At 41.2% G+C, this 17,419-nt stretch overlaps 1 protein-coding gene across 1 annotated transcript; it reads right to left on the bottom strand.

Moving 5' to 3' along the window:
* Positions 1 to 5,174: 5,174 nt before the first annotated feature.
* znf644b (zinc finger protein 644b) lies at positions 5,175 to 14,309 on the bottom strand. The gene is made up of 5 exons (XM_070832143.1): positions 11,606 to 14,309; positions 10,441 to 11,013; positions 7,612 to 7,725; positions 7,191 to 7,287; positions 5,175 to 5,352 (listed from the first exon to the last, which is right to left on the bottom strand). The coding sequence occupies exons 1-5, from the start codon at positions 14,307 to 14,309 to the stop codon at positions 5,175 to 5,177; spliced, it is 3,666 nt and encodes a 1,221-aa protein (XP_070688244.1).
* Between the last annotated feature and the right edge of the window lie 3,110 nt (positions 14,310 to 17,419).

Genomic DNA, 17,419 nt, shown 5'->3' with positions numbered 1-17,419 from the left:
GACAATAAAAGCTTGAATGAAAACCACCATAGGGGAGCTGCAGCCATGCTTGTTGGAACATATTTCTCCATCAGTCATTTGACTGTTTTCATGGTTAAAATGTGGAAGGTCAACCAAAGGCAGGAGTTCACTCTGTCACAACTCTTAAATCACGACGCCAAAAGTGGCCTCAGAAATCATGAGTCATGGGATATGTGATCATTACATGTAGACAAACAAAAATAAAGAGGTTTGACAAGAGGAGAAAGACTGTTTTGGGAGGGCCAAAAGGTTCATCTGAAGCACATTTGATCCTTGTCAAAATATATTGATTCGAGTTCTTTCAAGAGACAGTTGATGTCTTCCTTAATTTCTGACTGGCCATCTGGACTGACTGATGAGGGGAGACTCTTGTTTTCTGTCTAGCTTAAGAGCTCACATGTCAGGAACCTAATAAGTCTGGAAACAACCAGAAAAATGATCAAGAAATTGAGGCATGACGTGAAATTTCCCTGCATGGTAATTAACGATAGAACGGGTCGGTGACGTGGCAGTGTTTTTAGTGCAGTGTTTTAGTGGCAGTGTGTTTATGTACAATGAAACACGCAGGCTTCCCACACGGGATGAAGCACGCTTTGAGCGGGGTTTGCATAAGTTTGCAGGAGTGGCCGAGCAGTGGATGCAGACTGGGCCTTAGGTTTTTATGAATTTCCCCTCAGCCACAATCAGTGCAGCCGAGTTTCCTTTGGTGTATCCAGAGGTGAATAATTTATGGGAGGATAAAAGCGTTTGTGGTGGAGAGCTAGACAGTCAGACACTAGAGGGAGGCTGGCTGGGAATCCCCCCCCACCCCCCTCCTCCTCCTCTGCATCCCCTCCACCCCGCCCCAACTGAGCTCTCGCCCCTTGCCGTGCGGTGGCCTTGCACGATACCTCCTCGGACGGCTGCTTGAAGTGCAAATCTGTGTTCCAACTTGTTCCCGGTGCCTGTCAGCATGTTTTCCTCTTGTCAGCAGCGATTGAGTGTGGGCCTGTGTCACCCTTGTACCACCGCTGTAACAGGATCATTGACAGGCCAGTGACACTGCCCAAGCAGATAATGGAAACCTATTGATTTTTCTTCTTTTTTTTCCTTTTTCACACAGGCAGTCTGTGGCCCGTCTGAATAACTGGCCAAAGAACAGGTCATGATCAATGGTCCTGATCTCTGGATCACTGCTGCCACGGACGATGAATGGGAAAGCTGACAAAAACAGTCCAATTAGTTCATGTGCACTTTCTGTAGGATGCAGCAACACACATCATAAAGAAGAGACAAACTGTTAAAGAAATGAAATGAAATAAATGAGAATCTAAATCGTACTTCGCTGGCTGATAAACAAGCCATAAACATAAGCAGTTCAAGGTTTTCTAATGTTCCCTCCCATTTTAATTTGCTAAATCAATAGCAAGTGTTACCTCTGAATAAAAAGCAGGTTTCCTCTGTTTTGTGAATACAGGGATTGGCCTTTGCAGTTTTAATGGAGCAATCTCCAGAGAGGAGGCCCCTTTGATACCCATGGCAATGATAAGCTTGCATTGGCTGCCGACCATCGGACCCCCATGGCAGATGGCGAGTGTGGGTCCTGCAACAACACATTTCTTTATGTCAGGCTTGTCCCTCTCCCTCTCTCTCTCTCTCTCTCTCTCTCTTCAGCCAGTGGAATAATGAAAAGCCCAATTCTGGTCATGGCTAACTCAATCTCATTATAATCTCTCCTTTTTTATTCATTCGGCCCCTTGGGATGCTGTCTGCCAGCGATGTGGCTTTCAACCTCCAGAGAGAACATCTTTTGAAACAGCCAGGAGACCTAATGAAGTCACAGAGTGGCACAATTATTTCCCAAAGAAGGAGCATTAATGTACTTCAAAATTCCCTCCGGAGAAGCATGATGACAATTGGTTTGTACAGCTTTGATCGCTGCTTTAAATACTGCCCAAGATAAACTGCAGGGTTAGCCCCCTTTGCCACTGGTAAGTAGAAAACCCAGAAGTGGCTATCAAGCACTGGATACATCAAATACTCAGCCTGTAACGCTAAAAACTGGAGTTTAAAATAGCACATAGCCTTAAAATTACCATCTGTTGGGAATAATGGTGCAAAGTCACACTGAAATCTGTATGTTCACCCTAAAGAACTGTAACAAATAAAACTGGCCTTTGTATCACACCTTAAAACAAGTGACAACTCCAGCTGCTGCTAAAAGTTGTCTCAACACCGTCTTTTAATAAAAACCTCTTGATGCATTGCATTTTAAACTCACTCCAAATGTTACAGTACTTTATGTTTTCGCTGTAAAGTGAGCAGAGAGCAATAAATTACACGATAAACAGTAGACAAACTTCAACGGTCTTCCATAAAACCCAGCGACTTGTTTTATTTTGCAGAGATCCTTGTCACGTCATAACTGCCGTGCACCTCCCGCACATCGCGTTACACTCAAACGGAGCCACCAGAATTCACATGTTGTCTTTTCTTAATGCTGATGATGGTGTTGAAGGTCATCCTGCACAGAAACAGCTGTTCCTGAGCAGCGAAGGTAAAGTCATTACAGTGTGTGTAAGCTCAGGGTCAGAACTGTGACATCAACACCCCACTGAAGCTAGTCACATGATTATCTACTGACATGGAAATATAACTCGTTTTTTAATACAGATACAGCTGAACTAAAGACAAAATGGATAAACACTGGGATCGTACATTGGAATAACTGGTTCACGTTCTGTGAAGAGCTGTGGGGAAAAAAGTGTTTTGTCCTTCCTATGTTTCTGGTTAGTTCTCCATATTAATGTTCTAAAAAAGCTTCATGAATAAGAGAAATTCTGTCAGATATCTGATACCGATCGCTCCTTTAATTATTAGTTCACTGTATAGCCAAAGACATTTGGCTCAGCTCCTCTTCTAACACCATCCTATGTGATAAACACCATTCTCTTGCCAAATGGACCTTTTGTTCTAACTAAATCTCCAACAGCTTGTTCAATTATGCCTCTCAAGTCAAACCTTTTGTCCACTCTATGTAAACTGCTGTAAATAATCTCAGCAGAGTTACCAAATGATCTCATGCTGCTCTCACTCCTCTACTGGAATGTATATCCTGTTTATATGGTCAAATGTAGTGTGATGGTGCCATTGTCTGTTTTCCAATGTCTTAATCCCATTGTTATTCTAATTTAACGCAGTATCACTACTAAATGCTTCACTATATTTGGCTGACTAAGAATAATTCACTAAATTCATTTAAAATTTAGTGACAGTCTGATATCATGCAAGTTTACTGTTAATCTGTCACTGGTTTCTATACAAACACTTAGCTACAAAAAGTTGGATTAGAATCTGAGCAATGCTAAATCTAAAAAACTGTCAGGCCTGAGAAGGGAAGTAAGATTTATTTTATAGAAATATTTAATAATTGAACAACTTGTAATGATAATATGAATTAACTGTTTGTTAGGGAGCACTACGTCTACACTTTTGAAGTCCCCAATGTAACAAATATTGAATATTTCAAGAAAAAAATTAGTTAAATACATTAGATACTTAAAATGACATTTGGTCATTAGCTAAATAGCACTATCCACTATCAGGAGACAGACACCACTGAAAGCAATATGTGGATCCATATTCATTTCAAATGCTGCACGATATACTCTCGTTTTTCTCTCCCAGACTGATCAAAATTGTGAAGTGTGTGTTGAGTCTTTTGGCAATGGGTTCAAGCAGCCCAGACCACATACTGCAGCTGCTAAGAAAAAGGTCAAAGAAGGACAAAGTGTAGCTGTGCTTAAAAACCATTTGTGTATGATGTGCACACAGAACAAAAAAACTAAAACCACTTAATTCCAGTGATCGACCCTGAAAAAAAAAAAAAATCAATTCAATTCAACCATCCCTTCAAAATGATATGACATCTTTGCACATTGCATAGCCTCTTTTCCTGTCTGAAAGTATAGAACTGTCTCTGCTACCAGGCAAAATAAGCACCAAGTCTTGATAAGTCTGAAGAACAAGTTGTAGACATGCAAATGTTCAGTATCGGCGGTCTTTCGACTGCTCAGTATGAAATTTAACCATGACGTCACTAATTACAACACATTCTTACTCACACGAGAACAACAAAGCCACCCGGCTCAGGTCCAACCTTGACCCAGTAAAAAGCTGCCACAATGAGAAAAAGTAAGGTCACTAATCTGTTATATCCAAAGAATGTTCTCATTGTTAAAAAGATGTTGTTATCGCGGCTATAATGAGATCCACTTTTCAGAAATTACACCGATGGTTGAAGGTTAAGCAGAAGAGCAATGACAGAACAAGCTGTCCCAACATAATGCAACACCTTGGATGTCACTTTGATTAAAGAGAGGTGCTGTCTCTGATACAGGCACCGAGAGGTGAAATCCTTCAAAGCATCCACAAACTAATGACAGCCCAGCGTATACTGCTTAACAAGAGCAAGATTATTTTATGTTGGCTCCAAAAGAAAGCCAGACATGAACTCAATTGAAACGCTCAGACTTATGTACTTTGCCTGTATTGGAGAGGTACTGCTCCTTTTAACTTTTAAGTTATGACGAAAAGTTTCTCATAAAAAGAGAGTACGACATGGAGAAACGTTTCTTTTTATACGGAGAAAGTTCTCTGTTTATGGCATAAAAACTTTGAAGAAATTGAGATATTTGGATATATTTTCTTCATTTTATACTGAAAACATTCTCTCGTTATCAGCAAAATGCTTTGTCATAATAACAAGGCACTTTTTTATCATTACACCATTAAATACATGAGAGCAATGATTTTCTAACAATGGCAGTTCTGCACTGCCAGACCAGCTTATACTGAAATGTATTATCCTGGTGCTGCTCATACTGCCATAGTGGATTTGCCACTGTTGCATCTAACTTATACAGCAGTCAATAAAGATAAACCCTATAACTTGTGTTAGCTGAGTTAATAAGGCAAAGAAGCATAGCATCAAAATATCCTATGATAAAGTTTTAGCTAATATGTACATCATCATTAATCTATAATATCAAGTAGTCTGTATTAATCATTATATACTTCTATAAACAGTTACGGGACTAATCTAAAACAATGTGCTGATTATACATATAAACAGTGTGCAAATTCAGGCAACTGGAAGTCAGACAGGTAAAACTCTATGCAAGACCTGGGTGTTCACCACACATGCTTATTTGTATTTTGTGATGAAGACCCAAAACCTCTACCATCCCTGTCCCTGACTGGGGCACGCTGGTGTGCAGGAGGTGCCTCTGTAAATGCTTGATCCAATCCTCCTGGATTGAGAGGGGACCCTGGAAGACCAGGTCACAGAATCTGCAGAAATAGGAGGAAAAGCCAGTCACTGTTTCTGGAGTTAACGCACAACTGTCTTTGTTCAGAGTGAAATGTAAGCTTAGCTTTGTTGGATTGTTTGTTTTGATTGTAATAAGATTCCTCCAGCGGCGAGTTACATATTCCATATGTACAAGAACTGGCCCGGGGGTCAGGTGATGTGCACAGCCTTTGTAATTTATTAGTATAAGAGAGAATTCTACAGTTGATTCTCTCCTGAAGTGTTGGCTTGTCTGGGGGCCTCTGTGAAATGATTGGGCCAGTGAAGGCATACCCAGAGTATTACTCTGATAAGGGCTAATACAACACTGGTATGGCTGCCTCAACTTTACCTTAACAAGGGAAGCTGTTATCCACTACATGGTGTGTTGACGGTATCCCTCTCTTTTCACTTCACTGAGCAAATTTGGAAGACGGTGGACACAATAAGTGTGTCCCTGTCAGACAGGCAAGAGGAGGGGTGAGGCAATGACTGTGGTAGGGTTGGGCTCCTCTAAGGTGAGGGCAGGGTTCCATCAGGGCAACAGGAGGATGTACTGGAGGAGGCTGATCAGGAGAGGGGGAACCACTTCAGAAAGGGTTTACTGACACAGTAGCTCAGGCCTTGGTAGTGGACCACACAGGGAGCTGGACATCTGCCCCTCACAGTTTAGTATTGGGATTGGGGGGAGGCAGTTCCTATGTCTTGTCTGACATAGTCTCTGGGGCACTAGTCAGGAGGCAGGGGGTGGTAGACTTGACAAGCCAAGGACTAGGACAGGCTTACTTAGTGCACTGGTGCCTTAAGGCCCAGCTTACAAATAAAGAAGCAAACCAAAGTGAGTGGTAAGGGCAAGCAAAGCATGGGGTACGGTTGCGGGCAAGCCTTAGAGGGTGGGAGTCATTCTACGTTTTTGTGATTATGACCCTTGGGTATGAGATTCACTTTTTTCATAGACAACTTTTTCAGGGCTTCAGTGACCTTAGTGGTGACTGTTCAAACATAGCAAAGCTTCAACTCAGTACAAATATATTCTGTTTTGGAAAAGCAGACCATCATAGAGGTACCGCATGGCAAAGGGCAGGCTGGGCTGCCTTTTGCCAGGGCCAGAAGAGACCACAGTCTCTAGAACTAATTGTGGATCCCAAGCTGTTTATGTCACTTAGGAATTGTCGGTTACATATCTGGCCAGGATTCATGGTCAACAAAGGGTTATGTCTCTTTCTCCAAGACTGTGCCTCAGACCCTGCTTCCGCCTAGTGCCGCTTCTGTCTCCCAAAGAGGCTCAGGTTATAGACCTGGCAGCAGAGAGGACAACACTGTTTGCCATGGCAATACAACAGGAAGTGGTAGAGACATCTTTCTATCTAGCATTTCTATCAAGCCAAGCCTATGTGGGCCCACCACTGTTAAAGGCCTGGCATCTCAACTAGACTGAGAGTACCATACAGCACTACTGTATGTGGATATGGGTGTGCCACTGCAATCAGGTGTCATCGCACATTCCACGCATGGCATGGCAGCATAATGGGCATTATGTTACAGTGTTCTGCTACCACTTAGTCTGTCCAGTCCACATTCAAACAGCTCTACCAGAAGTAATGTGGTTAGAATCTCTTTCTTTGGGGAACAAGTGCTTGGAGACGCCCGGCAGCAGCTATTCTTAGAAAATTCTTGCATGGTCCCATGTATATCTGGTAAGTTTTGGGTGGCTTGTGCATCTTCTTGTCACTTTCATTTAGGGCCTACATGTGAAATATGTAACTGGGTAGAGAGTGCTCTCATTTCACTCTTCAGTGAGAGAACCATGGTTGCATATGTAGCCTTCAAATCCATGTACCTGCAGCTGAGGGTGTATATCTCAGCATTCAAAGAGGGTAAAATCTTCTTTTTTAGCCCAGGCCTTGGTCTTGGCTTCTTCTGTTTATAATCATAGCCTAAAAAGACAAACACTGCACTGCTTTATCTGGGGGAATGTATTAAGTTATCACTGACAAGAGGCATAAATAAATAATCACAAAGCCAAACTATTATTCACTGTTGACGCTCGCTATTCTAGTCAACATCCATGTTTTGAAGAAGACATATGTTCGGGTAACAGACTAGTTCATCTAATGTCTGCCAATACAGAATTCATCACAAACATTCTCTTTCTATTCTTTCTATTTGGTTCCAATCCAAATGTTGATTACATGGCAAAGGAAACTCATATGCTGACATATTGTTACATATACAATATTGTTACATTGTCAGAAACCTACCTGGTCCTTGAAAAATGCCAATCCTCTTCCTGTGTGCATTGGCTCGGAAATGACCAGGAACCCTGGGGAAGGTGCTATTACACTGAATACAAATCTTATTCGAATCACATTCCCCTGAAAGATAAAACATCAAAAAAAACAAATTAAGTTAAAAAAGAATAAAATGGAACAAAACATTTAGGTTGAAATTATGCAATTATATTTTCCATTAGCTTAATCATCAAGCTTTAATGGAAAATTTGATTGAATGAAGTTCATTTTATTACAGTTAAGCTGATATTTATTTATCAAATTGAGGTTTAGGTTACTGTGGTATTTAGGGAGAAAAGCGGTGTACAGCAGTGTTTGAGTTCATGCAGTAATTTTATTATCAAGCAAAACTGTTACTCCCAGTGTGATCTGAAGTCTTCTTCCACCTAGTTTCATTCTAAGCAACTGATTTGCACTCTCCTGTTTGAAAAGTGTTACTGGTGAAGTTTATCACAATCTTGTGCCTTCAGGGGGGCTATTTTCACATACACTACCTCATGAGAGCCACAGAGTTTTCATAAACAAGACAAATCATAGATTTGTTAGACCTATTACAGAAAACTGACAATGACACTGCGGTGCACCGTTGCCTGTAGAGAAATAATCAGATTTGGAATGGTTAAGCCTTTAGCTTAAGGAAAAGCTACATAATAATAATAATTTCCCACCAATACAAAAATGACTTCATAGAAAAGTACAGATCAGACAATAGTTCCTTTCATGTTAAAAGACTAATTTGTGAGTTGTCTTGAACTGGTGACAGTATAATGTAAACAACAACTCAATAATGAAAATGTATCATCAGTGACACCTTAAAGGTTTACTAGAAGAATGTAAATCAGTTTTCAGGACAGAAGTACATTGCAGTTGCCACTGTCACATAATTGAAAGCACCATACCATGCAGTTTAAAATAGAACTCAACCAAGAGCAATTTGATTTCAAGTCTTTACCAACATCTTTCTCAGTTCTTGACTAAAAGTTTGATTTGGACAGACATTAAACAAAAGTGTGTAAACACGGATGATGGGCTTCCAGCTAAACATCAAGAGGATGTCATGATTTTTTAATATGAAGTTCAAAAGCACCTTGGCAACATTCAGTCTACTGTGTGTGTTTTTTTCCACAAATCAAATGATTGTGAACTAATCTCACATTGTTTAACTGGCTTCTACCTGCAGTATGTAGGTATCTGTAAAGAGAGACTGAAAATCTGTGATAAAATATTGATGAAAATCACAGGACTGAGCGTCCATGTCTACACAATAAATAGTGGACTGTTCTGCAATCAAACAAAGCTAAAATAGTCACCCACTGTTAATAAGAGGAAAATATATATGGAGTTTCATTCAACATACCATAAACATACCAGCGTACTGATTTTTAAACTGTCAACCTCTGTGGCTGCCAAATATTCAAGAATGTGAGCTAAAATATTCCCTTTTTCACTGTGATGTCAAAAATTCTCAAAACAGTGTTGTGGACACGCAGCATATTCTGGACATGCTGTAGTTCGAACTGAACTGAGATCGGTCTGTAAACTCCCTACTGTAGGTAAAATTATAGTGTCCCATCAAGCAATGCAATTTAGTGAACCTGAGTGAAAATGGTAGTGTGTCAGCATGCCATGCTCTGCTTAAGTTAACACCCAGCTTCTTTAGAAAGATCATAGGAGAGGATGAATGCAGATGTTGAGTTGTGATGTTATGTACATACACAGTGCATAAGGTACAATATACTGCATCATACTAGTACTACTACTCTTCTGCAGCCTGACATCACCAGACCAACACACAAATGCTAATTTGTCTGGAACATCTCAGTTTGTTTTTCAATTTCCAAGGGGATATCATCAATAGGAGCAGACCAAAATGCCTCTGGATGCAACTAGATAGCTCTCCAACCGATCAGAGCTAGGAAATGTGACCAAAATGTAACCAAATCCTTTTGGAGGTATGGCAGATGACACATTTTTCAAAGCTTTAAGTGCAGCAATTTATTCTTCTTTTACAGAAAATATATCATTCAGTTTGTTTAATATTGACGTGGAATCAGATTCAACTGAATATTCCACATTAGCAGCAGCCATCTTGGTTGTTTATGAAACAGCCTCGACGGCATATTAAAATAAACTGTTGTGATCGGCCCAACCCGGGCCAGAGCGGCTGGAAATCTGTTTGAGTAAGAGGGGAACAGGATGCATCTGCCAGAGCAAATAAAACATGAGCTCGCAGATTCGTCGGGCTCTTAGGCCAACTGTAATGATAAAGAGAGAGCAGGTGACCGAAACCAAACCCCAAATCATAAATACATGGGAAATATGAAATATGGGTCTATTTACCGGGAACAACTCATGAAAGTGCTGCAATAAATAATGTTAAAATAGCTTATACAAATATTTTGTGAACCCCCCCCCAAACATTGGCCATTAATAACAATAAGCAGCTAGTCAAAAACACACCTTTTGCACATGGGTTTAAAACTAGCACATGAATGATCCAACCGAGTGGGAATTTACTAGAAGACGATGAAGGACGAGGGGCACGTCTCAAAATGTTTCTTATGCCATGTGAATCTACAATTCAGGTATACTTTACATTAATGCTGACCATTTTTCTTAGTTTGCTACGGTGCCCCATCCTCTGTGAAAATCAACTTGCAGAGAACATGCAGTGAAGTGAGTGAAGATACGGTCCAATACAATTAATGGGCTAAAACATGCAAAACCCCCCACATGACCCTTTAAGAAACTGTTCAAACATGAAATTGCTATCGAGCCTAGTGCGTGAGACATCCATACCATGAGCCCAGTTTGGTTCCACACTGGTCATCTGTGTGTCCTCCATGTAATCTTTGGTAAAATCACAGAGCTTCCTGGTTGCATAGGCTTCCTGGTTGTCTCTCACGGTAAGCTCCATACTCTCCTGTCTCATCTTGAGCAGTTCAACTAAAGTGCTTGAGGAGGCCTTGGTGCCTCTTTGTGCTTCTACCTTCTGACTTTTTGAGAATACCTCTGCCTCCTGTTTTGGTACAAAGCTGTCCAATATGGGATGTGGACTTCTCATGTCGTACTGGATTTTCACTGGAATGCCTGTGCGCATCAGGACCAGGCCACTGCTGCTGATGAACTTATGGGAGACAAAGGACCGTGAGGGGAATTGGCTCTTGTTGAGGACCTGGAGGAGGTTGTGATGTTCCTTCTTGTCCTGTAGCAGTTCATTTAGGATGTACAATGGAGACTTATTGGTGCTGGTTACACTTCTACCAATTCGCTTCAGGTGTCCCCTCACATGGTTGGAGAGGCCAGTCTTAGTATCAAACCAGCCCCAGCACAGGGGACATGTGTGCTCTCCTTGGGTTTCTGGCTTAACAGCTGTAACATCAGATAAAGTTTGTCACGGAAATTGACATGAAAGAACAAACAGACCAAGCTAATATTGATGATTAACAGCTTTGGATTGCTTTATAATGCAGAGGCCTTCATGGAACAGTATTATATACTGCTTATGTCAATTTAAAGCAACTAAAATCGATATTCTTAGAAATGCAACCGTTTGCTAACAAGTCTGCCATATCAACATAAAGTTCACTTGTACAAGTTCATTAGGATTCATCCTCAGGGGACCATGAATGTCTGCACAAATAGCAATCGATCCAAAAGTGTCTGAGATATTTCAGTCTGGACCAAAGTGGTGGACTGACCGACTGACAGGGTCATACCCAGAGCCAAGCTACTTGCAGGTCTGTGATGGGATGCAAACTCCAGACTCCTACATCAAAGTGTGACGTGCTACAGCCATCCACCAACCCCACATCCAAAATTTGGAACGAGAGATTTCTTCCCTAACTTATTACTTTATCAATTCTATAACCCAGCAGGCTGCTAATTAATATCTACTGTGTTGGGTTGTTAGTGTCTATTTGCCTACGACTTTAGTTAAATAAAATGAAAATTAAATTCATACCTTTTTTTATTTTCCTAGTGCCACACGGGATCCTTCTACGAATTCGTGGCTGATGGTCCCGTAGTGCCACTTGCTCTGGAGAAACCATGTGCCGAGCGTTATAGCTCAAGCCAACTCGGTGAAGGTGCCCCCGCACGTGATTGGACAGACCCACTCCGGACTCAAACATGGCGGGGCAGTATGGACAGGGCTTGTTCTCTACCCCTGGTGTGGGGAAAACATCCAAGCTGTTACTCGGAGATGTACAAGGCGACTCTGGGGAATGGTCACACACTGAAGCTTCGATATACTCCTCCTTGATTATGAGTTGTTCTATGTCACTACAGTCTTCATCTCCATCGTCTTCCTCTTTGATTACACGAGGGCTTTGGTCTTTGGCTGAAAACCTCTGCCTTTTTCTGAAATACCTCCGAGCATATGGGTTCCTTTCATTCTCGCTGCTTTCTAAGAAGCTGCCTGTAGCTCCACGAGTGTCATCACTGAAGTTATTGCTGCCCTCACAGCCTTTCTCCAACCCTCTATCTTCACACTGTTTCTTGAGCCTCTGGCTAGGCCTTGGCGATATATTAACATTCATATTGTCAATAGTGTTATGAAAGGGTGTTGACATTTTTCTTGTTGATGGAAAATTTTGGTTTGCTTGCGCTTGTAAACTCCCGCTTGCCCGGTCGTTCTTGCTACCCTGATGGAACATCTGGTCTAATTTAAGATTTCTGTCCGATAGTAAGAAATCAGTGGTCGTAGGACAGTTTGCCTGCTTTGAGCTGCCAAAAGCCTTGCAGTCATTGTTTTCAGCGTCTTTTTCCACACAGGTAAGATCAGTTGCCATATCTAATTTTTCTACTGGTTGCAGCAATAACTTTCCATGTCTGTCGACCCTCCACAAAGACGGTGAGAGCATGTTTTTGGTGCAGCCAACACGGCACTGAAACTGTGGAGAATTTACAGTTTGATCAAGCTTTTGAATGTAAATGTCCCCCGTTTTAGTGGAACAGTGGGGAAAAAGAGCTGTTTTTCCAAAAGTATACTTAAAAAGATTTGGTTTAGTTTCGGCAATTTTGAGCTGGTCAGCAACCTTTTTGTAATTACTGCAGTGAGATCCCTGATGCTCCAGTTCAGTGTTTCGTTCCAATACTACTTTGTCTCTGCTGGTGAGAAAACCGGTTTTACTCTGAAACTGAACATGGTCCGCTTCCTCTGCATCATTAGCATGAGTCATTTTCCTGTACTGAGGCTGGTGTGCGACATGTAAGTGTTCCTCAAGTGCCTGCTGTGTCAGTGTAATGTAGTTACACTCCTCACAGAAGTAGTAGTGCTTCAGATTATCATGTGTTTTGGCACACTGGACAAAGATTTTAGGGCAATTACAGCCAATTGCACACTTAGGGCACTGCGCTGTGGTGCCACTGTCTTCGGATTCAGTGTCTTTGAGACCTTTGATTTCCTTCGTAAGTTTTTCCAGCCTGTCTTGGTGAATAATGATATGGCTCATGAGGGAGTTGCTATCACAGAACAAACGCCCACACTCCCTGCATATAAAGGGCTGCGAAACATTCTCACTGTTCACCTGATTATGCTTACCTAAATGATACATCACATGTCTGTGGAAATGTCTTTTTTCCTTGAAATTAACATTGCATATTGGGCATGAAATGAAAAGTGGATCTTGTTCAACTTGCTCTGTCTTCAACTGTTTAACTTCTGGACTGAAATTGACTTCATCTTCAGGGTCATTGTCCTCATTACGGCCTTCCTGTGCTGTGATATAAATATGCTGCTCAGAGTCTGAAGACGCGCTCCTAGAAAGATCTTTGAATTGCACAACAGAATATCTAATGTCAGATTGTGTGCCCAAAGAATCATCTTTGTTGGCAATGTTAACATTTTCAACATCATTATCACTGCAGGAACAAAAACGTCTGTATGTGTGATTTAAGCTGTTGTTCACCTTTCCTAGAGTGCCTGACGTGCTTTTTACATGCGTATTGTGCTTCCTGTCTCTTTGGTGCATCACTTTTGTCTCCAGCCTTCTGTCGTCGTGCAAGAAGTGTTCTCTTGCTGAATCCCATCTGATTACTTCAACATCATCATAATCATCTGAGGAGCTTTCTGACCATTCTACGTCCCGTCGAGATCTTGTTTTCATTGTCTGTTTTGTCAAAGGTTGGCTAATGTGCATTTGCTCTGCACTGTCACCTGACAGTGTGGAATAGGCCAGTTTAGACCCATTCTCCTCCGAGTGAGACAGTGGCGTGTTGACACCTGGCTGTGTGGCCAGTGTTTTTACGACGGGCCCCGCTGTGTTCTTCCAAGCGTCTGATTGAAGCTCACTAGGTGGTGGTAACACCTCGGGGCTCGTGTCCTTCTCCACTTGCCACACGGTATCCAGGACATTGTTGGATAAAACAGTGCCTTTGTTCAGGACACAGTGTACCTCTGAGGTGGGGTGTGAACCAGGTCCATTAACAAGTGCTCCTAAAGGCAATGAATTGCCTGCATGGGGAACAGCAGGGACACTGCTGTATACAAATGGATTCGGCTGGGTTCCATTTAAAGGGTTTTCGTGTTCATCTGAGGACAGACCTGCAGCATTGTTGTTCAGGGAGAATGTGTGACTCTGTAATGGCTCCTGAGTACGACCTGGGCTGTCAGGCAGCGATTCCACGTCTTTGTCCTCCTGTGCATTTGGCTTCAGATCAGACATAGTAGCAGTACTTTCTGAAATAATAAAGAATATCATAAAATTATTAAGAGGACTCTATATGTCTAATCATTTCAATCAAGCCAAGTAAAGCAAGCATTTCATTTTTCTACGTGCAGTATTCAACCAAACAATACAGATGAAAATGACAGAAACACTGTTGCACAATATACACATAATGAAATCATGCTGATAATGTGGTGCTGTTAAAAAATGTTTTTGAGGCTATTTTCCATTAAATGAGAGTGGTATTATTCTGTGCCACATTATGATTTTCCAACACCCTCTTTTGCCACCTCTATTCACAACAAACCCTGCTGTTAGCCCTGAATACCCTGGCGAGGATGCTTAATTATTCTAGGGTACCGCTGGGATACAACCTTCCTGCTTCTCCACCTAAAGTTCTCAGTCGTCTGTTAAAATTGACCAATTTCCATGGGAACAAAGTACACCTCCAATGAGATCATATTGCGTCTTATCACTCTGTGATGGTGCCACCACAGATCCCAGCATGAGACAGTTGTTACTTGAATCCTGACAAATTGGCAGGCACAAAATCTGTCTAAAACACAAACACGGGGCCACACAAAGAAAACATATGCCTTTACGCATACACATGGATGGGAATAGAATAGTTGAATCTAAGCCACAATAAATAATTTACTTATTCATTTACTTATTACGGCAAAGCTATAAAATTATACACACACATATGTATATGTGTGTGTGTGTGTGTGTGTGTATAAAATATAGCATATAATTAAACATGTGTATGCTACATCTTGTAACAGATTACACTATGCTGTCCAGAGCTGATTTAGTTTAGAATATATGCTCAGTGGATTTGACATCCAGGGCTGGTTGCTCTCTACAGGAAGCTGCTTTGCTAACGAAGTGGTAAATTCAGTGTTAATGAGTGGCTTCACTGTTACCACCTCAGAGGTAAAACCTTCCAAGCCCCATATTCTCCCCATCTGTTGTGGTGTTAGAGGTTCGAAAGGGGAACAGACGTTCTACATTTAATGCGAACTTCACTGTTACCCCCAAACGGCAGGGTGGCAAAACCATCAAAATATCTCGGTTCAAAATGTGTAAGCCTCATTAGCAGCCAACTCACACAAATCCCTTCTATATATAACAAACAGGGGTTCAAGAGAAATGTGATTTTTAAAAATTCATTTGCTTCTATTTACTTCATTTAGTCAATGTTAAAAGGCTGACTTTGCCTTGCCTGAAGATATTTACAGGGATTATGAGCTTTAATACAGTTAAGCTGTATGCACAGATCAATCTGCTATGAGCTTTTTCTAACCCTGTCTGCTATTTTCCCCAATACACTCGCTTTACAGTTTGGCAAATGGAATTTAGGAGTAGCGTCACCATCATTGTTCGCTGTTAGACAATAGTAAACAAACTAGAACACCTCGTAGCTGTGTATTGAGCAGTCATCAGTTTTACTTCCTCGAATCTATTTGCTAATTGTATTTCTTAGGATATTGTAAACGTCTGATACAATACAGTTACCGCTTTATCTGTCAAATCTGATATAATCCAGTAATGAAGGATTAATTGTTAATGCTGTTGCATTGAATTATACATGCGTACATGTAATTAACGATATAAAAATAAATCTTTGGTCTGTACACAACAGCAAAAACAAGACAAATTCAAGTTATTGAGTTAAAAATGAGCTCATGCAGCATATTGTAATGGTTGATGGGTTGGAAAGCATGCCATGTACTCACATTAGTATGGCTCTGAGTCTGGCTACCAACCTCAGCATGTCAAACCCTAATCATCTTCCTGTCACTCTCCACTGTGCATAATCTGATTTCATGATAATGCCATAACATTCACTTGTAAAAATGTTCACCTGAACTTCTAATTTAATTACTCAGTAAGTGTAATTTCACCTGTGCTGTTAAAAGTGTGAATGACTAGAGAAGCAGCAGAACAATAGATGTAAGGTGCTCCAATTATGCAAACACAGTCAATATTCAATTTGGTTTTAAAAAGAAAACAAGGTAACAACATTTTTCAGTAGTTCAGACATACAGTAGCCGACAATAAATACAACCCTCTAAGAATACAAGCTATAGTCACTATTGTGAGACTTCATTTGACACGGAGCCTGGGAGCTCAGTCAGTCGGTCATTAAATGCAGTGATAGTGGTTCAATATCCCAGTGCCCACATGTCAAAGTGATGTTTGAGTAAGACAGGCACCGACCGAAGCAGAAACAATGCTGGACTATGGAAGAAGTGAATAAATCCAGCTTGAGTTAATGATAATAACATCCTGCTGGCAACTGTTGGCTCAGTCATTTTGAGTTGTAAACAACTGTGCCAGGCATTTGAAACAAATTTCTAACAAAATGATTAGAAAATAATCCGCAGATCAATTGATAGTGAAAATAATTGCTAGTTGCAAGCAGCAAACAGCTGAAATATCCCAACTTCAGGTCTTATGAGGACAACAAACAGGTTGAGGAGGAACAGTTTGGCGCTGTAGGGTTGTAAGGCTGTGAATGTCTAAGCTAATTCCTTGTTGTTGTTCAACTGAAGACCCAGGCTGGCAGCACAGTGGAGACAGCACTGAAAACCAACTGGGACCAGTCAGCCAAACCATTTCAACTGCTGGAGCTGTCTGTATGGATCAACAGCCAACCTTGTATTCCTCTGCCATCGCCTTTGCTGGAGAAATGTCTAAACAAGGGGAGCCAGAGTCCCTCAAGTACTGCACTACACAACTTCCTCAGCTAATGGGATCTATTGATTTATTTGACACAATGTGAATTTATGAAGCTGCCTCTTAAGTGTGAGAGTATCAAAGTGTGGCTCAAAACAAACAGAGATTCAGCTTGACACTCCAGTAATCCCAAGGTGAGTGTGTTCTCTCAGCAAAGGTGCCACAGCGAAAAAAAAAGAAAAGAAAAAAACACTGTTAAGTTCTTCTTCTGCCGTCTTAGTCCTGCAGTTCTACCCACAGTGTCAACGAGCAGAGAAGCGGGACAAAATTAGCAACACGCCATCAGACAAACGTCACTTTCCTCTATGTGACCGTCTCTTTTTCAGATTCATGAAACACCCTAAATTTCTTAAATTTACACAGGA

The sequence above is a fragment of the Pempheris klunzingeri genome, chromosome 6 (assembly GCF_042242105.1).
Source record: "Pempheris klunzingeri isolate RE-2024b chromosome 6, fPemKlu1.hap1, whole genome shotgun sequence".
Lineage (NCBI taxonomy): Eukaryota > Metazoa > Chordata > Actinopteri > Acropomatiformes > Pempheridae > Pempheris > Pempheris klunzingeri.
This window is presented reverse-complemented; position numbering and strand designations above follow the sequence as displayed.

Bases quoted from the DNA above. Each gene is read 5' to 3' on its own strand.
- znf644b (XM_070832143.1), bottom strand. From the start codon at position 14,309: ATGTCTGATCTGAAGCCAAATGCACAGGAGGACAAAGACGTGGAATCG. The intron at 11,014-11,605 runs GTATGAATTTAA...CTGATGTTACAG, and splicing joins CACTAGGAAAATAAAAAAAG to CTGTTAAGCCAGAAACCCAA. The intron at 5,353-7,190 runs GTACATGGATTT...CTATTTCTGCAG, and splicing joins ATATACACCCTCAGCTGCAG to ATTCTGTGACCTGGTCTTCC.